Source organism: Grampus griseus, assembly GCF_964374135.1.
Source record: "Grampus griseus genome assembly, chromosome: 7".
Lineage (NCBI taxonomy): Eukaryota > Metazoa > Chordata > Mammalia > Artiodactyla > Delphinidae > Grampus > Grampus griseus.
Genome location: NC_139001.1, coordinates 10,903,042 through 10,926,177, shown reverse-complemented (window position 1 = coordinate 10,926,177; position 23,136 = coordinate 10,903,042). Strand labels below are relative to the sequence as shown.

General features: G+C 40.8%; 1 protein-coding gene across 4 annotated transcripts in view; it reads left to right on the top strand.

Moving 5' to 3' along the window:
- Positions 1–600: 600 nt before the first annotated feature.
- DAW1 (dynein assembly factor with WD repeats 1) overlaps positions 601–23,136 on the top strand; it is a gene marked incomplete at its 5' end in the record, with an annotated part of 31,369 nt that continues 8,833 nt past the window's right edge. The window contains 10 exons of one of the 4 annotated variants that reach the window (XM_082658542.1): positions 601–655; positions 5,687–5,759; positions 7,540–7,684; positions 9,051–9,109; positions 11,427–11,549; positions 12,176–12,275; positions 16,092–16,199; positions 17,720–17,826; positions 18,735–18,837; positions 19,636–19,750. In XM_082658542.1, coding sequence (XP_082514668.1) covers positions 616–655; positions 5,687–5,759; positions 7,540–7,684; positions 9,051–9,109; positions 11,427–11,549; positions 12,176–12,275; positions 16,092–16,199; positions 17,720–17,826; positions 18,735–18,837; positions 19,636–19,750 — 973 coding nt within the window. Of the gene's footprint in view, positions 656–5,686; positions 5,760–7,500; positions 7,685–9,050; positions 9,110–11,426; positions 11,550–12,175; positions 12,276–16,091; positions 16,200–17,719; positions 17,827–18,734; positions 18,838–19,635; positions 19,751–23,136 lie in introns of all 4 variants that reach the window. The other 3 variants (XM_082658543.1, XM_082658545.1, XM_082658544.1) reach the window with 3 other exon arrangements.

Below are 23,136 nucleotides of genomic sequence, written 5' to 3'. Positions count from 1 at the left end.
GTATACCGGATAGAGCGCTTGGCGCAGTGCATGGCACTGGAAATGTAGGCGATTACGTCGAGGTCATTTTTCTTTTGTGAGGACAGGGACAGCGCATGAGGGGCAGAGAACAGTAACCGAGCGCGGGATATTTCTCCCACCCTTCAGTATTGGAAACCCAATGGGTTAAAGTGCGTGTGGCCCAGACTGTAGCTGAGGCCCTTGGTCCTCGGCCGCGCCTCGCCCCTTGTGAGGTCTCCCTTACTGAAGACACGAGTGGCCCTCGTCCCACCCACCCCAGACACCAAAGGGTGTAGATTCCGGTGGCCGCGGCGCGGGCAGGAGCGCACTCCTTGAGCGGCTCCCGGAACCCGGCGCCCGCCCTCGGGAAACCCGAGGCAGATGTAGGTGGGGGGGAGGGCAGGGCGCGCTCTGCGCCCGAGCATATCCCGGACCCCCTCGCCCCCCGCCAGCCCCGGGACGCCTGAGCTTCAGGATGCACCCCAAGATCTTGGGCTCTAGGCCCCGAGTCCCGGGAGCTTTCTGCGGCGCGCGCGCATGCGCGCCGGCGCCTTCCGCTGTTTGGCCGTTTCCATGACGACCAAGTCAGTCGGCTGGTGGTTCCCCGGCGAGAGAATGAAGCTCAAGGGCCTCCTGCTCCGGTATTACCCGCCAGGTACAGGCCGGGCCCCGCTCTGCCCTCTTGTGAGAACCTGCACTAGGAGGGTCTGGGGCAGAGGAGGGTGCGGGAACCCGAGAGGTGGGGTCCAGAACGAGTGATCCCTGTGGGACGGGAAGCCTGGTGCTTCCTAACTTGGGCCCCTCACTGCTTCGGATGCTGGACTCTGTTCCTCAAAAGTTTTAAAAAGACTCTTTCAGTTTTTTTTTGTTTGTTTGTTTGTTTGTTTGTTTTTTTTTTGCGGTACTTGGGCCTCTCACCGGCGTGGCCTCTCCCGTTGCGGAGCACAGGCTCCGGACGCGCAGGCCCAGCGGCCATGGCTCACGGGCCCAGCCACTCCGCGGCTCACGGGCCCAGCCGCTCCGAGGTATGTGGGTTCCTCCCGGACAGGGGCACGAACCCGCGTCCCCTGCTTTGGCAGGCGGACTCTCAACCACTGCGCCACGCGGGAAGCCCTCAGGAAGTCTTTAAACTTTTAAATTGCTGAGTCATAATGCTTTCTGGTTACTTAGGAATGAAGTGAACGGGGAGGGATAGGAGGTGATTCGTGGTGGAATATTGGTTTCTGGAAGGGAAGACACCGACAAGGACCACATTGATTTCTTTTTTTTTTTTTTTTTTTTCTCTGCGGTACGCGGGCCTCTCACCGCCGTGGTCTCTCCCGTTGCGGAGCACAGGCTCCGGACGCGCAGGCCCAGCGGCCATGGTTCACGGGCCCAGCTGCTCCGCGGCCTGTGGGATCCTCCCGGACCAGGGCACGAACCCGTGTCCCCCGCATTGGCAGGCGGACTCTCAACCACTGCGCCAGCAGGGAAGCCCTCAGGAAGTCTTTAAACTTTTAAATTGCTGAGTCATAATGCTTTCTGGTTACTTAGGAATGAAGTGAACGGGGAGGGATAGGGGGTGATTAGAGGTGGAATATTGGTTTCTGGAAGGGAAGACACCGACAAGGACCACATTGATTTCTTCTTTTTTTTTTTTTTTGCGGTACGCGGGCCTCTCACTGCCGTGGCCTCTCCCGTTGCGGAGCACAAGCTCCGGACGCACGGGCCCAGCCACTCCGCGGCTCACGGGCCCAGCCGCTCCGCGGCATGTGGGTTCCTCCTGGACGGGGGCACGAACCCGCGTCCCCTGCTTTGGCAGGCGGACTCAACCACTGCGCCACCCGGGAAGCCCTCAGGAAGTCTTTAAACTTTTAAATTGCTGAGTCATAATGCTTTCTGGTTACTTAGGAATGAAGTGAACGGGGAGGGATAGGAGGTGATTAGTGATGTGGTGGAATATTGGTTTCTGGAAGGGAAGACACCGACAAGGACCACATTGATTTTTATTTTAAACGCACCAGAATGACTAAGTCAAGGTGTGTTGAGTATAAAAAGAAAAATGCATACTTAATAAGCATATTACCTTAGTGACTGAATTCCAGACTGTACGTATCAATCAATCAGCACATTTACTCAAGGTCTACTCTGTACACACTTTGTGCTCCTTGTCATGGGACTTTGCGGTACGCGGGCCTCTCACGGTTGTGGCCTCTCCCGTTGCGGAGCACAGGCTCCGGACGCGCAGGCTCAGCGGCCATGGCTCACGGGCCCAGCCGCTCCGCGGCATGTGGGATCTTCCCGGACCGGGGCACGAACCCGCGTCCTTTGCTTCGGCAAGTGAACTCTCAACCACTGCGCCACCAGGGAAGCCCCTAAATACAGTGTTTTGACAGTTTCCTGTTCTCTCTTGATCCGAAATGCTGCTGGAATCATGTCTATTACGTCAAATTATAGTCTGTTGCAGTGATTCTCAAAGTGTAAGGGGACTCTTGGGGCCCTCAGATCCTTTCATTGGGGGTCTCAATGTCAAATCTCTTTTTGTAATAACACTAAGATATCATTTTCTTTTTTTCACGGTGTAGATATTTGCCCTAGTGGTGCAAAAGCAATGGCAGGTGAAACTGCTGGTGCCTGACTACAAATCAAGCAGTGGCACCGAACTCTAACAATGGCCATTGTATTCCTCACTGACACACTTGCAATAGGAGAAACAGACAAACACACAAACACCCAGAAGCCCTTAGTTTTACTTAAGAATGTCCTTGGTGAAGCAATAACACTTATTAACGTAGTGAAATACTGACATGTGGGTACGTGTTTTCTGGGTGATGAAGTAGAAAGTTCTCCTGAGGTGCTTCTGCTGCAAAGTGATGTACGATCCTTATCTTGAGGAATGTGCTTGTGCACGTGTTTGAGCTGCAAGATGAACTAGCCATTTTTTTCATGGAACACCGTTTTTACGTGAAAGACAGAAATAAACATGGTTTTCAGACTTGTATGTATGGCAGACATTTTCTTGAAAATGAACAAAGTGAGTCTGAAATTTTCAAGCAAAACTGTCAATATTTCTTGCCAGTGATAAAATTTGAGCTTTCAGAGCGAGAATTAGAACACCAGGAAATTTGTATCTAAATCATAAGCTTAACAGCTTACCAACAATAAAAGAGTTTTCTGATGATAGATATTGGTATTAACAAATGTGATTTTTTGGATATTGTATGATGAAATATGCGCACATTTAGAACTCAGTAAACTAACATTTTTCAAATATCTGACGCATGATGTTGTAAATCACACGTGGTAAAAGAAATTGAAAGTGTGAGATAGACCAATGGGTTTTAATGTAACCGGGTCTGAAGAGTTCATTGATGTGGTTTCAGACTCGGAATTGCAACCAGTCTTTATAAAAACTACCATTTGTTGAGTTTTAAAGTAGTATCGAAGAAGAATATCCAAAATTACACAAAAAACTGATTAAAATATTCCTCCATTTTCCAACTACGTATCTGTGTATGACCCAGATTTTTTCTTATATTATATCTAAAACAACCTATAGCAACAGCTTAAATGCAGAAGCAGAGATGAGAATCCAGCCGTCTTTAGTTAAGCTAGATATTAAAGAGATCTGCAAAAGTGTAAAACAATGCTACTTTTCTTACATTTTTTTGGGTGAGGGGAGTAAATATAGTTATTTCAATAAAATATGCTATTTATATTAACATGCTATGAATTTATTATTGCTATTTTACAACAATTTAGTAAATATGTTTTTAAAATTTCAATTCTAATGTGGAAAGTATTAGAAAACCCCCAATTCCCAATAATTAAAAACGTGTAAATTAGTCCTGAGGCCAAAACATTTCAAGTCCGCTGGTCCATATCCATAGAGGTGGTATGATAGAGGCTCTGTTCACATTTTTTTCAGTCTGTTATCTCTCTGTTGTTCAGCTTGAATATATTCTGTTGATTAGTCTTCAAGTTCACTGATTCTCTGCTTTGTCATCTCTGCTCTACTACTGAGCCTATTCAGCATGTTTTCCATTTTGGTTACTGTATTTTTCATAATACCATAATTCCCATTTGATTTATTTCAATAACTTCTGTTTATTTTCTGAGATTTTTCATTTATTTGTTTCAAGTGAATCTGTAAACGACTGCTGAAGCATTTTTTTTTTTTTTTTTTTTTTTTTTCTGGCCGTGCCGTGTGGCTTGTGGGATCTTAGTTCCCTGACCAGGGATTGAACCCGCGCCCGCTGCATTGGAAGTGTGGAGTCTTAACCACTGGAAAGCCAGGGAAGCCCCTGAAGCATTTTTATGATACCTCCTTTGAAATCCTTGTCATTAGTTCCAGTATCTGATTCATCTCCATATTGGCATTTATTGATTGTCTTTCTCTGGTTCTTATTGTGAAGAGTGACTTTTTTTTTTTTTTTTTTGCGGTACGCGGGCCTCTCACTGTTGTGGCCTCTCCTGTTGCGGAGCACAGGCTCCGGACGTGCAGGCTCAGCGGCCATGGCTCACGGGCCTAGCCGCTCCGCGGCATGTGGGATCTTCCCGGACCGGGGCACAAACCCGTGTCCCCTGCATCGGCAGGCGGACTCTCAACCACTGCGCCACCAGGGAAGCCCTGAGTGACTGTTTATTGTATCCTGGAGACTCTTGATCCCACCTACATCTATTTTGGCATGCCGTCACCATGTTTAGGTTTAGTACATAGGTTCTGGTCTGCTTCTGTGGGCTTTAATTACAGTGATACTTTAGTTTTCTGAGCCTTTGCCATGTTATTCTGGTCTAATTTGTTTTTCTGGTGTAAGACTCCTGCTTTGCTTTGTCTTAGCAAGACTCCTGCTCAGTCTTCTCTGGTGCCACCTGCAGGGGCAGAAGGTATGTCCCCAGTGTGCCTGTTCTCACTGTGTGACCTTCGGGGGGTGGAGGACAAGCCCCTGGGCCTGGTTGTGCCACTGGTTGAAAGGCAGGGAGACGCTGCTTTGGTGCTTTGCTGTGGAATGGGGTCTGGGAGGTCCTGGGACTTCGCTGATGCTGCTGTAGGCAGATCAGATGGCCCCCTCAGACAGCAGCTGAGGAGCAGGGATATGTGAAGGTCTGTGGCTTTGCTGCTCCAGCTGTTGCAGGCAGATGAGATTGCACTGGGGCCGAGCTTTGCAGTGGGGACTGGGACAGCCCAGGGCTTCCACTGGTGGGTGGGACTGCCTGCAGGGGCCCCCGTGGTGGAGCAGTTCAGGGTTCCTCATCAGTACTTTGTCTGACTTCTCTTTTCCTTGTCCATTGGCCACAGAAAGCAAGCTTTTTTGTTGTTTTTTGATGTTTTGATATCTGTGCTTTTCGGTGGTTTCGGGCTGCCAGTCCTTTTGGTCCCCACTGTTGGGATACATGTGAAATGAAAAGAAAACCCAGGGAACTCACCGTGTTGTCATTCCTCAAATCCTGAGGCCCCTATCCATCCACCTTTTTCTATCCAACTTTCAATTATTTTAGCATTGCCTGCTGAATTCAAGTGTATTTAGAGGACAGACCAAGGAAAAGTGGGTCTACACCATCTTGTTTTGAAATCAGACATCACTGCATATGTTTTATGTAGAAAAATGGAAAAACAAAAATGAAAAAATTATGTCAAAGTAGGTTAACTTTTGGCATAGGCTGTGATCATAAGTGTTTTATAACTTAATATTTGTTTATTTCTTAGGAATTATGTTGGAATATGAAGAAAGTGGACAACTAAAGACCAAATCCATAGATCTGCTCGATCTCCATACCAGGTAAGTTAGCTATATAATGCAATATGTATTTCATATCCAAAATTGTGATGGGGAGACCCTGACATAGGATGGTGTGTGGATGAGCTGCGTAAGCTACAGACAATGCATTACTAATTAAATTGTTCCGGGGTTTATTATTTCCTGTTTGTTTTGTTGAATTTTATTTGAATGTCTTGCTGAATGAGGAGGAAGTAGAAAAAGGATCATCAATCTCTCTTCTTCTTCTTCCCAAACCAACCATATTTAAAAAGAAAAAAAATAAACCTTTTAGTTTGGAAATCTGTTTTGATTCATAACATTTGTTGGAAACCTTTCCAAGAGGCATTATTGTCTTTTTAATTCTTATGTAAGTATAACTGTTTTGACAACTGAGTTTTTCAAAGTCATCATTGTGAAACATCTCTGATTCATTTCCATTCCAAATATTCACTTTTATTCTGAAAGACTGTGTTTCTTGAGAGCTGGGACCGTACCCTGACACTCCCAGGACTCAACCTATGGTAGGTAATAAACGTTAGTTGAATGAATGGTCTCCTAGCTCAGTGCCTTGCACAAAACTGGAGCTCAGCCTGTGTTTATTTGTGAACAGAAGGAGGATGCTTATCAGATTTCACATTTCTGGGAAGCAGATGCTGAAACAGAAGTAGGTGGGTACAAGGTTACTGGGAAGTGACACCTGGGACAGATCAGAGGATGAGGCACGTCTGGGCAGGAGGAGACATCAACCTTGATGATGATGATGCAGGTTTGACAAGAGTCTCTCCAGCCCGTGGGGGAGCTCGGAACAAAGCTTGCGGGTTTGAGGACCCCCTTACGGGGCAGAAGTGGCCAGGCTCTTGTGCGGCCCCCTTGCCTAGCCAGCGGCCAAGGGCTGTGGATAAGAGCAAGCCGTGGGCTCAGACACTAACATGGATCCTGAAGAAGCTGCAGCTGGAGGCTGTCAGCCAACCACCACCTCCCTCACGGCAGCTGGGCCCCGAGTCCTTTCTCGATACGCATTTGTGACATGTTTTGCAAAATGACCCTATTTTGGATGTTTTGTGGTATACAGACGTTAATATTTGTCTTGAATTAATATTATTCTGGACTAGCAAAATTTACCATGATTGCTGTAGATTATTTGAATACTGGGGAAAACTTGAACCTGTACTTTTCACACCAGTTCTCTTTCAGGGACATAATGTTATAGCCCATAAGAAATCCAATAATAATAATAATAGTAATTCTTTGAATGTTTGTTTTTGGTTAGGTACTTTCTCTTTCCCTAAAAATATTGCAAACCTAACCTTTCTGAGCCTCAGTTTCTTCATCACTAAAATAGTTGTGAAAACTATTAAATTAGAGGGTTGTTATAGGATTAAATGACAGAACATATGTAAGGTGCAAAGTATAGTAGGAGTGGGCACATTTAATATATGTTCATTTAAAAGAAAAAAGAAACAGGAAAAAAATAAATAAAAAGAGCTCTTGTTCAGAAGCAGTATGCACTTGGCCTTCTTAGGTAAGCAATGAGAATCTTGGTACACCTTCCTCAGGAGAAATCTCAGTTAATGGAAGGGCATTGGAGAGAACCCAAGCAGCTTTCATCTGTGACACAGTGCTCTTCAGTGATTTCTGTGTTTTTTTTTTTCCCCCCAGAAATCTCTTGGTAAAAATGATGGTGTTGTTGACATTTTATAAATCTTATGCGTCATAAAGCTATATAATCCTTTATGTAATAAATGTATATGCAATTTTTGACAAAGACAAAAATAACTTTTTTGTTCTTGGTGAATTTCAGTACAGATGTCAATGCCTTAGTACAAGAGATACAGAAAGCAGAACCTCTAATCACAGCTTCACGAGCAAACCAGGTCAAACTTTTAATACAGAGGTTACAAAATAAACTCGGACAGTACAGCAACCACAAATTCTATCTTTTTAAGGTAATGTCTGTTTTAAAGATACTAAGTAGAACTTCAATGAATTAATTGGTGTTCTATTAATCTGAGGTAAAGTACAAATCGTGTTTTCTCTTTTCCTCAGTTCCTCACATATTTTTGCTAAGTCTTAATAAATGTTCGTTGAATGAATGAATGAAATTCAAAAATTTACTTCTTAACAGGTTCAATAAAGATTTGTACTAGTAACTTTAACTTTTCTTTATAATGATAAATCTAAAGGATAATCTAAGTTATTGAATAATTAAAATTTTTTCCAGTTAGAGTAATATTAAGACATGTTTCATGGTGGATCAATATTTCAAATTTTCTGCTTCCATGTGAACTAAACTATATTTTAGCAAATTATTTATTGACATGGATTGCATAATTTAATTCAATGAAAATATGCTTATTTTCCTGTAGTATTTTGGTGACTAAATTAAAACAAATGTAGTCATTTATTCAAGAACAGCTTTTATTTTTTTCTTTATTATTTAACAAAATTTAATGATTTATTCTAGAACTGCTTTATATTACACTGATTTTATTTGTTATGACTTAAGTAGACTTATTATTAAATACTCAGCTTATTTTGTCTGATGCAAAATATTCAAGCAATCTGTATTCATCTGTTCCATTCACGAGAGGATGGTTATTCTTGTAATAGTTCTTTGTCCAGTAGGTGGCACTATTAAACTTCAAATATGAGCTCTATAACGCATGACCTTGTAATTTATCCACCAAAGGGAACATTTTTGATAGTGAAAGAGGACACTATTAATAGTTACACTCTGGCAGTACACATAACTGGGACCGTCCCAGTCTAGCCAATCACTCTGTCCATAAACAGACGATCCAATTTAAGTATATTCATTCAGTAAATATTAAGCGTCCCCTATGTGCTAGACAATGTAGGGATGGAAAGATAAATAACACAACGTATCCTGACTCTGAAGGAGCTTTAAGATTCAAAAAGTAATGATACATTGTAAATCTGTATTTGAAACATATTTAATTTACTTCCTATATACACTGTTTATGCATATATACAAAACCATGTGCAATATGTGAAAGAAAATATAAATTAGTGCTATTTGGTATTTTATAGCCATAATCTATCTAAAGGTAAATTGATGGAAAACACAGATCCTATTATGTTTCTGTAATTAGTTGTAACCACCAAATGTGTTAGTAGTCTTAATAATAGAAGGTCCAATGTAGTTTTCTCATTTGTTCAGATATTTGATATTGTCCATTTATTATGTATAATTAAGACACATTTGAGTGTCTTCATTGGTTTGCAGTTAAAATGAATGAACTGAAAAATTTTGTTTGAGTTTAAAATAAGTGGTGTTTTCTTTCATTGAAGGTTCTCAGAGCACATATACTGCCATTGACTAACGTTGCACTTAATAAATCAGGCTCATGGTAAGGTTCTCTGTTTATTTAAAACAGTTTATTAGACTTTATTTTTTAGAGCAGTTTTAGGTTCACAGCAAAACTGAGCAGAAGGTACAGAGGTTTCCTATAAAGCGTCTGCCTTGTGCCCCTGCACACAGCTTCCCTCACCATCAGCGTCCCCCACCAAACCTGCATCTGTTACAGTTGTAGCCGATATTGATAGCGACACATCATTATCACGAAAAGTTCATAGTTTACATTAGGGTTGACTCTTGGTTTTGTACATTCTGCAGGTTGGCAAATGTATAATGACATATACCCACTGTTGTGGGATCACACAGAGCAGTTTCACTGCCCTAAAATCCTCTGTGCTCTGGTTCTTTATTTCTATGTGTAAGTCTCTGTCTATTTCTGTTCTTTATTTCTAATTTTTAATAATCAAGGGATAAAAGTTTTAAAATAAAAGTATACATGTAAGGAATACAACAGGATGATTTGATATACATATACATAGTGAAATGATAACTACAGGCAAGTTAATTAACATCTCCATAGTTACCATCTTTTGTGTGTGTGATGAGGGCACCTGACATCTATTCTTTCAGCATATTTCCGGCATTCAATACAGTATTATTAACTGTAGTCATCATGCCTGTACGTTAGATCTCTAGGCTTATTCATTCTGTGTAACTGCAACTTTGTACCCTTTGACCAATGTCTTCCCATTTCTCCTCCCCAGTCCCTGGTAACTGCTGTTCTACTCTCTGCTTCTGTGAGTTCAACTTTGTTGTTGTTTAGATTGCACATATAAGTGAGATCATATGGTATTTGTCCTTCTGTGTCTGGCTTATTTCACTTAGCATCATGTCATTCAGGTTCATCCATGCAGTAGCAAATGGCAGGATGTCCTTCTTTCTCATGGCCGAATGATATTTCATTGTAAACATATATATGCACCATATTTTCTTCACCTATTCATCCTTTGACAGATATTCAGGTTATTTCCATATCTCGGCTATAGTGAACAATGCTGCAGTGAACATAGGAGTGCAGGTATCGCTATGAGATCCTGATTTTGTTTCCTTTGGATATATACCCAGAAATGAGATTGCTGGATCATATGGTAGTTCTATTTTTATTTTTTTTTTGGTAACTACCATCCTCTGTTGCATAATGACCATACCAATTTACATTCCCCAAGAAGCTAGGAGGAAAATGCCTAGAAGAGAACCACAGATATACTGCCTTGTCAGCCTTGCTGTTTAGCTGGGTGTGGATCAGAATTTGTTTCACCTTTTATCATAACCACTTGTCATTAAGACTGGCTTTTCAATTTTGTGCTTTTTGTTCTGTGCTTGGGAAATATTTTTCCTAATGGAGTATTTAAGGAATAACTAAGATACTCTTAATTTAAGCTATTAGAGGTCAATATATTGATACTAACGATTCCTATAGTAGAATAGTCACGTTAAAGGATTGTTAAATATTAAACAAATATTTATTGAACACTTAGTGTGTCAGTCATGTTCCAGGGCCTAGGGATGATGGTGGTAAACCAGGCGGGTAGAAGAACCAGCATGTATGAAAGAAACAATACAGTGCTTCAGAGACTAGTGGGAAGGGGACTGTGGCTGATCAGGGTGTGCTCTCGGGAGAAGTTGAGGTCCCAGGTGTAGCCAGGACTGCTGGCCTTGCGGACCACAAGCAAAGTTTGAATTTTCCTCTAGATCACTGGGAAGCCATCTGAGGAAGGTTAAACAAAATAAATCCAATTTTGGTGAGGGAAATAGATTTGTAAGGGACATGTGTGAGTCAAGCCCTATTAGAAGGTGGTTTTATTTGTTTGGGCAAGAGATGGAGACAGTGGAGCTGGTGAGAAGGGATGTACTAGGGATGTATTCTGAGACTGGGCTAATAGAATTTACTGATAGATTGTGTGTGGGATGTGAGGGAAAGAGAGGCATCAAAGGTGATGCTAAGACTTTATGGTCTGACCAACGGGAAGAATGATGTTATTTGTTGAGATATATTAGAGTTTCAGAAAATGTTACTGATTATTAACATTATTTAATGATATAACTATTTATATTGTAAGAATGATTATTGGAAGGATTACTCTTTATTTTATTTAGTAACTAGCAACTCCTTTTTGGGTTTGGGTTAAAATTGGAAAGTTTCCAGGTCAAAGGTTAGATATTGCTCCCAATTTGTTTGTTCTGCCTTCACAACTTCCATTGTAAAAAGCAAGGTAAATGGGGTTATAATTTTGCAGGCAAAAACAATGAGGTCTTTATTAACACATTGCTAGTTTCACCTTGTGGTGTATTTATATTGCTTGTGTTAGCTTTATCACAGGAAGCTATGATCGGACATGCAAACTCTGGGACACTGCCTCTGGAGAGGAACTTCACACCCTGGAGGGTCACAGGAATGTGGTTTATGCCGTAGCATTCAACAATCCTTATGGGTAAAAAGACATTCACTTGTTCAGTTATTCCTTATTAATCCATTCATTCTTTTATTCATGTCTCCCTCTATCTATTGGGGAAGGAAAAGAGGAAGACAAAGAACTAAAAGTTATTGAGTGCCTGACATGTGCTTTGAAAACCTCTTAAATACCTTCTTCAGTGCTTAAAGGAGCTTTGGGATAGGTATTGCTGGTTTCATATAACGTATATAAAGTTCAGATACCCTTCCCAGGTTCACACAGTAGTAAAGAGGTGAGTAAGGGTTCAAGCTTTTGCAGGGCTGACTCTCTGCCCTTGGGAGCTCTCTGACAGCAAGTTCCTGCTGATGTTTATAGCACTGGGCTGAACATGTAAACCGATACTATTCAAAAATTAGAACTCTAGTTTGTTATAGAGTTCACTGAAATAGATATAAGATTGCTTGTTGTTTCATTTTATTTTTAAAAAATTTTTATTTTATATTGGAGTATAGTTGATTTACTGGATAGGTTATTATTTTAAAAGTGAAATAAACTTCTGAGTAGATAGAGATCCATGTATTAATATCTCTTCTCTTAATTCAGTATATCGAATACTGTGGTTGAATTTGTTTTCAAATTCCATATATATTCTTTTTAAATCTTAGTGACAGAATTGCCACTGGATCCTTTGATAAGACTTGTAAACTATGGAGTGTAGAAACCGGAAACTGTTACCATACCTTTAGGGGTCATACAGCAGAAATAGTGAGTATATTTATTTTATTATATTTTTATGTTGTCATTCTTTTTGTTTTTGTTTTGTTTTACTTTCCTCTTTTTTCAGTAGAACTTATTTTTTAGAGCAGTTTTAGGTTGACAGGAAAATTGAGTAAAAAGTACAAAGATTTCTCACCTTTCCCCTCCGCGGCATGCTCCATTATTAGCATCCCCATCAGGGAGGTACGTATATTACAACTGATGAACTTACACTGGCACATCACATCATTGTTATTTCTTTTTAGAATTCCATTGTAAAAGCAGTGGCTATACCTTTATAATTAATTTTAAAGCCTATCTGATATTTTGAGTTTCTATGTATCATGTATGGTGGTATTGATATAATTTATAAACTACTCTAGTCTTAATATCTTGCCCATGCTGTAAAAGACCCATATCCTGCTTTGACTAAGTAGGCAAACGATGGGATAAGTATATGAACACAATATCCAACCTGACTTTTCCTCTTTCACTGACTTGTCTTTAGAGGACTGACGTGATGAGGGTTGACGAAGTTCTTAAAGTAGCTTTTAAAACAACTTTTTTATATCATGTAAGATATCTAAGCTGATTGTTTTCTGGATATAATTAGAACTCAAATTTGCATAAATAGTTTGATACTCAAAATGGCTTTCACTATTGGGAAGCCCTTGTCCTTGGCCAATTCTGTGTTACATTTTATAACAATTAGTGAGATCATTGGCACCCTATGGAACAAGTGATAGCTTTTAAAAATAAACAGTCTACTTATTTTAGGAATAAAAATTTATTTATATTCATCCTTCAAATTCATTGTATGTTCATCCAACAAGAGCTCACGCTATGTTCAAGGTACTTTGCTAAACACTGGGGATACTGCAGTTAGAAATTGTAGCTGACCCTTTAGTGGCACTCAACATGCCTGAAGCACCGTCCTAAGCCCTTTACATATATTAGCTTAGTTGTTTCTCATAACAACCGTAAGGGGTAGCTATTTCCCCATTTTACAGTTAAGGATGCTGAGGCATAGAGCGCTTAAGTAATTTGTCCAGGGTCATAAGAAAGACAGAATCCTCATTCTCCTAGTGTGGCCATGTTTTCATACTCCCTTGGAATTTTGAAAAGGTTTCTTTATTTATAGTTCCTAGGAAGACATTTCGTATTTTTCGTAGTCAACAACATCAATCCAATGAATGTTTACTAAGCATTGACTGTGTGAAGCCCTGGCCTATGTGTGTGGGGTACCAAACAGAATCAGATGTAGTTCTTGGTCCCCCAGGGATTTTGCAGTCTTGTAGAGGGAGTAGAGGTGTCCATGGATAAGCTTAAAGATGTGTTGTAGGTGGGCTAGAAGTTGGCGGGGAGTTCAGTGAGGGCACAGAGGGAGTGGCCAAGCCTCCGTGGCCAGGACTGGTATTCAGGAAAGACTCTGCAGAGAGGTGGCAGGTGCATTCCAGGCAGAGGGAGCTGCAGCAGCAAACGCCCAGAGGAGGTGTGTAATCGTGGTTTGTGCTTAGAACTCAAGTGGCTCTGAGCGTCCAGGGCAGCGCTTCCCAGCCTTCCGCGCACAGAAGGTGCTCATACGGAGATGCACATGCTGGGAAGAGCCGCTCCCACAGTTAGAGGTGACTGGCAGGGATCTCTGGTGCTGCCCAGCTGTCTGGGCTAAATGTGCCAGTGCCTGGCACACCTGTAACCCTGCAAAGCCACATCCCAGCCTTTGTGTGATTGAAGTGAGGGAGGCAGGGGAGGCCTTCTTGTAGATTTCTAAAGGGTCTTAAATGCTATGCTAAGGAATGGGGACTTCATCCTGGAGATATTGCCATGCTGTTGAGACTTTTCAGCTGGGAAGGGGCATGCATGGTCAGCTTTGCATTTTGGGAAGATCATTCTTTTGCCATTGTGAAGGAGAAATGGGCAGCGGATAATATCAGAAATATGGGCCAGTGGGGATCTTGTAGCCACCCAAGCAAAGATGACAAAGCTCTGTTGTGAGGCTGGTGAGGCGAATGTGAGAGAGGTCAGGGGTGGAAGGAGGAGGACTGGGTCACCAAGTAGACACGAGGCATGAAGCAAACAAAGTGTTTAGGGTGGTTCCCTGATTTCAGACTCAGGCAGCTGGCAGCGCCATTCACCAAGTCTGTACATAAGAGAGAAGCAGGATTCTTTGTGTGATTTGCATGTCTTAGACAGAGTGATTAAGGTCTCCCTGTGTGATGGCCAAACAGAGGCATCCATTTGGCAGTTGGCTCTTTGGGGCCGAACCGAGCAGTGAGATCTGGGCAAAAGACGTGGATGTGTGAGTCACCGGCATCTGGGTGGCAGTAGAAACCACCGAACAATTGAAATTTCCCAAAGGGAAAGGTAGACTGTAGGGAGAAAACTGGTGGGATCTTGGGAAGATGGAGAAGAGAAAAATTTTAAAGATACAATAAAGGAGACAAGAAGTTAGAGAAGAAAAGCAGAGCACTATCAAAGCAGTCAAGAAGGAAGAACATATCGAGAACCTCAGGCATGTTAAGTGAGATGATCAAGACCAACAAGCCTCTCAACTGGACATGGAGTTCCAGTAGAGTTGAAGAGTGGAAGATGGGCAGTGAGTGATGGTAGGCTATTTTTCCAAGGAATTTGGTTGTAAAGGGAAATAAAGGTAGTTAAAAAATGGATATGTTGAGTCAAGGGAGGATTTGTTTTCATGTGGGAAGAGCTCAAGCATACTTATAGGCCACTGGAAAGGATCTCGCTCCTTCTAGAGGGAAGGAAAAGTTGGTGGGCTCATCTCTCCTAGGTGTACAGGGAACATAGTGTCCTAAAATGGCAAAGTGATCCCTCTGAATCTGAGACTGGAGGAAAGGAAAGTGAGGGCCAGGGGAGGAAGTTCTCAACTGATAGGTAAGTTTTTTCAGGGAAGTATTAGGAGGCCAGGTTATCTGCTGAGGAGGAATGAGGATGGGAGTGGAAGCAAAAATGGGGAATGGGAGAATATATTGAGTCCGAGGCGTGTTAGACAAAATAGGGAAAGCTACTGAGGCCACAGCTGAGGACAGAAGACATGAATGAACATCACTAGTATCTGCTATACTGTTTTCTTCAACTGCCTTGGTTGAGGGTAGTGCAGGCAAATGAGAGATAAAATCCCAGATTGATACAAGTTTTTAGGAGTTATATGAAGAGTGCAGGTGAAAAGACAGGGACTTGGAGTCTTGGGATGCTGGCAGGAGTGATGCTTCCAGGTGTCATTTGAATGGGGGATAATGGGCCAGGAGAAAAGAGAGGGGTTTACATGAAATGGAAGGTATCCTATGGGGAGGTTGGAGGGGAGGCTTGGTAAGGAAGAGAGAAAGTAGAAGTATTGGGAAATTGTAACTAGAGACTGGTGTATTGGTAGTGAATCTTCTAGAAAAGGTGACATCAAGGTAAGGGTGTTGCCGTGGGAGTGATCCCTGGTTGGGCAACTAAGGTCCCCCATGCCCCGCGTCGTGGCCGAAAAAAAAAAAGATGGGAGCCAGATAGCATGAATCTCCAAGGAGCTGGGCTTTGCTTTTGTTCTTGTTCTCCTATGGTCTGGAAGTGACTAAGGGGAGCCAGTGCCTCTCCAAGCCTGAGCTGCGTGATGTGGGAGAACAGCAGCCTCTTCTCAAGAGGAGAATGCGTCAGGATCTACCTGCAGATAAATGGCTACTCGTATCTGGTATTTTGCTGCATATCTGTACAAAGAATTAGGCTGAATCTGCTGAGAGAGTCACGTCTCCAAGCTTTTCTATATTAGAATTAACAATTTAAAACTCTATCTTTCTAACATCTCTCTCGTTTCATGTAATTCAGGTGTGTTTATCGTTTAATCCTCAAAGCACATTGGTGGCTACTGGAAGTATGGACACAACGGCCAAACTGTGGGACATTCAGAATGGAGAGGAAGTGTTCACTCTCACAGTATGTTACTAATGTTAATAACATCAAGAGTTTTACATTTTCATTAGCTATTCCTTTGGGTAAGCCTTTTACTTGTGGGTTTTTTTTTAATAAATAAATTAATTAATTTTTATTTTTGGCTGTGTTGGGTCTTCGTTGCTGCGCACGGGCTTTCTCTAGTTGTGGCGAGCGGTGGCTACTCTTCGTTGCGGTGCACGGGCTTCTCATTGCAGTGGCTTCTTTTGTTGCAGAGCACGGGTTCTAGGCGCACGGGCTTCAGTAGTTGTGGCACGCGGGCTTCTGTAGTTGTGGCGCACGGGCTTAGTTGCTCCGCGGCATGTGGGATCTTCCCAGACCAGGGATCAAACCCGTGTCCCCTGCATTGGCAGGCAGATTCTTAACCACTGCGCCACCAGGGAAGTCCCTTGTGTTTGTTTTTATTTGTATATTTATTACAAAATGAACTCTAAGTTAGAAGATGTTTTTGAGCGATTGGTTTTCAGACTGTAGTAGAAGAGTGTTTCAGCTGGTTTGCTGACTATTCCCAAAGACTTAAATGGACGTGCTGGGGAAGCCCAGATGGGCTTTTTATTTTGACTAACTTCAGTCTGTAAGCCGTACCAACTATTGCTTAAAACCTATGGTCACCTACCTGGCTAAAAGCAAAGGAGATGGAGGCTGGGGCCTTTGGGAAGAGGCAGAAGTGGAGGAACCTGCCAGAAGATTTCTTAAAGAAACTCCCTTCTTTTCTAACCTCCAGCCTTAGAAGCCTCTGGTATTACAAAGTCTGAAGTATAAGGGGCAAGGGGCAGGAAGTGACAAGGCCAAAGGGCACTGCCCGCAGAGTGGATGCTGGTGGTGTGGTTCGGCAGGGGCCCCTGTCTGTCGCCACCACATGTCCGTCCAGAACCATCCTATGACTGCTACCCTCCACTTCTTCCCGCCTCAGCGAAAACTACCAAGCAAAAAAGTGTGATGCTCTGTGGCAATCAGTGGGGACAATTGGATGGGAAATCACATTATTTTATTCTTTCAGATTATAAATGGGTTTAAAAAATAGGATCCACTTTCTAGGAGAACTTTTCCTAGAAGTTCTCCTTCTAGAAAAAGTTAAAATGGACTAGAAAAAAAGAGGAAAATCAGTGTTTTTAACTAACACCAAGAGTTTTTCTTTCTTAAATCAGAGAGCCTCGTTTTATTCATGCAAGTATACTTTTCCTGATCTTCGTACTCATCACTTCTGTGGGTCACGCTTCTTCACTGCCTCTTCTTTCAGATAAATGCCTAAGAGCGTTGGAAGGTGCGTGTCCTGCTCTACACGTGTCCTTTATTAAAATTAAATGGAGCTGAACATTAAAATTCTGAGCACATAAACGTATTTCAGCTTGTTTGCAGTCTCTCCCTATCCAGCCAGCCACTGATCTCTCTTCTCCCTATAGAGCTTTACCTTTTTTAGCATTTTCTTTTAGACTATTATGTTATACATTTGTAGAAATCGTTTCATCTACAGGTATGCATGATGATATCTGGTCTTTTTCTAGGGACACTCAGCTGAAATCATCTCTTTGTCCTTTAACACCTCAGGAAACAGAATCATCACGGGGTCTTTCGATCATACAGTTACAGTGTGGGATGCTGATACTGGAAGGTATTCTTGATTTTTAAGAATTTTTTTTAACCTGCATCAGAAGATTAAGAAGATAGTCTTTGTTATTTATCAGCTTAATGTTAACTCTATTCTTTACCTTGGATTCCATAGGAATAGGAACACATTGAAAGCAAATTAATTCATTCTTTAATGATTTTTCTGATCCACCAAAAATACATGCTTCCTTGGAATTCTGAGGAAATAATGCCAAACAGTAACATAAAAGGAGAATGTTAACAATAGCCTGGTTACACAGCTATTATTTATTCCATGTACTATGTAATCAGATTTCAATGGCTTGTCATTATGGTAGGCATGGGTATCATGAATAAATAAAATCATGGCTAATGACCCAGATTTAATTTTGTCCAAGAACTTCAACTTCCTTCCTAATTATTTTTGGTTCTAGTTGCTAAGAAGTTAACTAAATTAGCCTACTTTTGTTGGAAAACTCCACTCTTGGACTTGTCTGCGTTTTGATAGAGGGACCAATTATCAGGGGTACCGATCAACATGGTTGCAACAAGAAATGAGAGGGAAGGAAGGGTTCTCGACGACTGATGGGTAGTTTCTGAACAACCAAGGGGTCCTCCTATCTGGTGTAAAAATAGTTCTAGAACTTCAGATTACCTTTATTATTTTTTATCCATGCCTTTCTGAAGTGTTGTCTTAAGTAATGTTGTTACCTTGGGTTGTTAAAAGTTTAAGTATATTTTTTGCTGAAATTAAATTAGTAGCCTAGTTGACTCTTTTTGGAGCTACAGTTAAGCCATCTTTGATTGGTCATCATAGATATTATTTTGTGAAAAGTAAAATTCAGACTCTTACACCAATGGCTTGAGATCATTCTTTGTACACATTCTTGACTGAGGAATCTTTTGCCAGTCTGAACCATTTCCATTTTGTAGGAAGGTGTACACCTTAATCGGGCATTGTGCTGAGATCAGCAGTGCCTTATTCAACTGGGATTGCTCTCTGATATTAACTGGCTCTATGGACAGAACCTGCATGGTGAGCTCAAGAAATATCTTTGCTCTGTAATTCTTATGTCTGTACTTTATACAGTGTCAGGTATTCATTGCAACATTAACAAATTTTAAAGGTGCTATAAAATTAAGACATTAATTTATCAACAATTGGTAATTTTTAAATTTCAAGTTTCTGATCCTCCAAGTTTGAAGAAATTATGATGTAAAATAGTTTTAGTTGATTTAAATGTGTTGAAAGATCTTATTATTTTAAAAGGTGCGTTATTTTTGTTTAATGCCCCTCTATTCCTTTATTAAAGTTCGATTAGAGTGAACTTCACGAAGTCTCAACACAATGCCTCCCTGCCTTTACGTTTCTGTTGCTAAGAGCTTATGTTCTAGAATTATTATTAGATATATAGGTTATACACCAAATGTATTATAATCTTAATGTGCTTTTCATTTTCTAGTATTGTAGTTTTAGATCAAGCTCTTTACCATTTGGTGCCCTTTGCATGAAAAGAGGATGCTTCCATTCCAATCAGAGAAGCATGCACTTGGAGATTTTTTTCCTCATGTAGTGGCAGATTTGTCTACCCGTTCTAAATGTCTGTCCTTGGTCTTCTCTGTGTCCAAAGTGTGCCTTGTTAGATGGTTGGCTGTGGTCTCCGGTCATGAATCAAGGTAAAATGAACAAACATGTGAAAACTATACACATGATTTCGGCACAGTTAATTTAGCCAGCCATAAACATGTCGTGAAGACTACTTCTGGCCACCTTTGCACTTTAGATAGGAAGTCATAGTCTTTGTCATCTTCTTCTTTTTAAAAAAAATTTCAGCTGTGGGATGCTACAGATGGAAAATGTGTGGCAACATTGACAGGCCATGGTGATGAAATACTAGACAGCTGTTTTGATTACACTGGAAAGCTTATTGCGACGGCTTCGGCTGATGGTAGGTAATCTGTCGGTACATTTAATTTATGGAGAGATTTATGTTTTGTTCGATAAACACGTGTGATTCTACACTGTAGGTCATCTCCCTGGTGACCAGCTATGATAGAAACTACATGTGCCTCATCTCTATGATGTACGTCAGTACACTAGATCTCTATCATATTCTTGATAATCACATGTGATGCTATAGAATGTCTGCATCACCTCCTTGACAGCCACATATGATGTTAAACTAGATCTTCATCTCCTTGATAACTATATACATTGGTGTATCTTGGGTCATCTCCCCCTAACGACCATGCATTATGCTACACTATGTTGTTCTCATCAGCTTGACTGCCACTGATGGTTCTATAATAAATCTGCATTGTCTCCTTTGTAACATGCACTGCTCTAACATGTCTAGTGAATCATCATGATGAACATATATAATGAGCTATACATCACTTTCCTGAATGTCACTTAGGATTCTACACCATGTCTGTCTGATCTTTTTGGTAACCACGGTCTGATGCTACACTGTGTCTCATTGTCTGCTTGACAGCACTGTATAGTTGTATACTTTGCATCATTTTCTTGACAATAACAAATGAAGTTATGCTATATCTACATCCCTTTAAAGTAAATATGTATGTTGTTATGCTATTGTTTATCGCACTGATGACACTATATGATGCCATAGTATGTCTGTGTTGTCACCTTTACAACCACATATGATGCAGTGCTATATATGCAAAGTCTGTTTGGCAGGCACATGTGATGCTATATTATGACTGCATTATCTCTTTTTTTTTTAACATCTTTATTGGAGTATAATTTCTTTACAATGGTGTGTTAGTTTCTGCTTTATAACAAAGTGAATCAGCTATATATACACATATCCCCATATCTCTTCCCTCTTGCATCTCCCTCCCACCCTCCCTATCCCATCCCTCTAGGAGGTCACAAAGCACAGAGCTGATCTCCCTGTGCTATGCGGCTGCTTCCCACTAGCTATCTATTTTACATTTGATAGTGTATATATATCCATGCCACTCTGTCACTTTGTCCCAGCTTACCCTTCCCCCTCCCCGTCTCCTCAAGTCCATTCTCTGCATCTGTGTCTTTATTCCTGTCCTGCCCCTAGGCTCTTCAGAACCTTTTTTTTTTTTTAGATTCCATATATATGTGTTAGCATACGGTATTTGCTTTTCTTTTTCTGACTTACTTCACTCTGTATGACAGACTCTAGGTGCGTTATCTCTTTAATAACTATGTATGATATTTAAAATAAGATTTTTCTCTGATAATCCCGTATTATGAATGTCTGTGTGCATGTAATCTCCTTGAAAACTAAAGGTGATGCTATACCATGTCTATGTCATTTCCTTCACAAGCATGTGGAGTGCTACCCTATTCTGCATTATCTCCTAGACAACTGTGTGTGATGATATAGCTTGTTTCATATCCATGATGGCCATGTATGGTGCTGCAGTATATCTGTGTCACCTGCTGATAACCACATATGTTGTTACACTCTGTATGTGCCACCTCCCTGTAGTCCACAGATGACTATACACTATGTCTCCATTATCTGCTTGCTGGGATGTATTATTGTACAATGTTACACTATGTCTTTTCATCTTCTTGAGAACCACACATCATGCTATACTATGGCTGCATTATCTCTTTGATATCCTCACACAGTGCACACTGTGTCTACATCAACATTCCGACTACCACGTACGATCTTGCATTACATCTGGATCATCTTATCAATGGTCATGTGTCATGCGACACTATGTCTATCTCCTTGATTCTAAACTATGTCCATGTCATCTTCTCATCAACAATGTAAGACACTATGCTGTGTCTAGGTCATCTCCCTGATGAACACATACGATACTACACTCTATCTTCATCATCTTTCTGATGACCACATTTGATCCTAGACTTTGCGCCATCTCCCTCATGACCATGCTTGACGCCAGCCTATGTCTACATCATCTCTGTGATAACCACACATGACACTATGTCTGTGTCACCTCCTGTGAATGCATGTCATGCTGCTGTATGACTGTGTCATTTCCCTGACAACATGAGCAAGCCTCCACTCTGTCTAAGTCACCTCTCTGATAATCACATATGATGCTACACATATGTTTAATTCTCTTAATGACCATATGTGACTTTACATCGTGCTTGTGTAAATTCCTTAACAGCCCTTTAAGAGATTCTGGCAAAAATGGAATGCTTTTCCCAGGCATGATTTGTTCACTTGTTCTTTGCCTATATTTGCTCCTGGTGACTAACATACTTTTAAGTAGTTACTTTGTGTTATAATCAGTTGTAGAATTTTGCCAGTGATTCATTTTAATTACAGTCTTTATTATTGTCTCTCTTTTCAAAATTATATTTGCATGCTCATTCTCTTACTCACTAGGACTTTTCAAACATGGTCCTTTAATCATACATACATGTCCTTTTTACATCCTGGAATATAAACACCCTGAATCTGGAGAATTTTATTTTTTAAACTATTTACTTTCTCATCTTCTCACAGATCTTTCCTTTTAAAAATCATCCCTTAACTATAATTAATCTGCCCTTTTCATTTTAAATATCATTCTCATTTATACAAAAAAATCTATTCACTAAATATATATGGAGTACCTACTTTGTGCCAGGAATAGTTTTAGGAGCATAGGATATATCAATGAACAAAAGAGATGGGAATCTCTTTCCTCCTGGAGCTAAGTTGTAGACAGGGGGACAATAAATGATACTGTGCATGTGTTTTATATAGAATATTAGATTATATAGAATGCCAGGAGTTGGTCAGTGCTATGAGGGAAGAAACAAGCAGGGACAAGGAATCAGGATGCTGACGGATGGATGAGAATAATATATAAGCTTGATTCTTTTAGTTTTGTCCTTTCTATCATCTGTTATTTTCCCTAGCAGTGATTCTTTCCTTGTTCGGTAACACATTACTTCCAAAAAACTCTTTTTCTTTTCTTTGTTTTGTAAACCTCTTCTCCTTCTGTCCCTCCTAAGTCTTGATGTTTAGAGCAATTTTTTTTTTTTATTTATCTCTGGTCTTTGCTCCTCATTCCCTTCTTAAAATTAGATCTCATTCAACAGAGTTAGTTGCCTGTGCAGCTACAATCTGTTTTTTTATATTTATCACCTTTTTCATTTTCACTGGAATTACTCTCAAGGCTGAAATTTTTGGTGTCTTATTCATATTTCTATCTTATAAAAAACTACAATTTCAGGCTATATTATTTTTATGTTTTCTGAAGTTTAAAAATGCTTTTGTAAAATTTAATGTACTAATCTATACTGGATCTCTTTGTCTTATTAACAAACTCTTTTTAAAAATTTTTTCTCTATTTAAAAAAT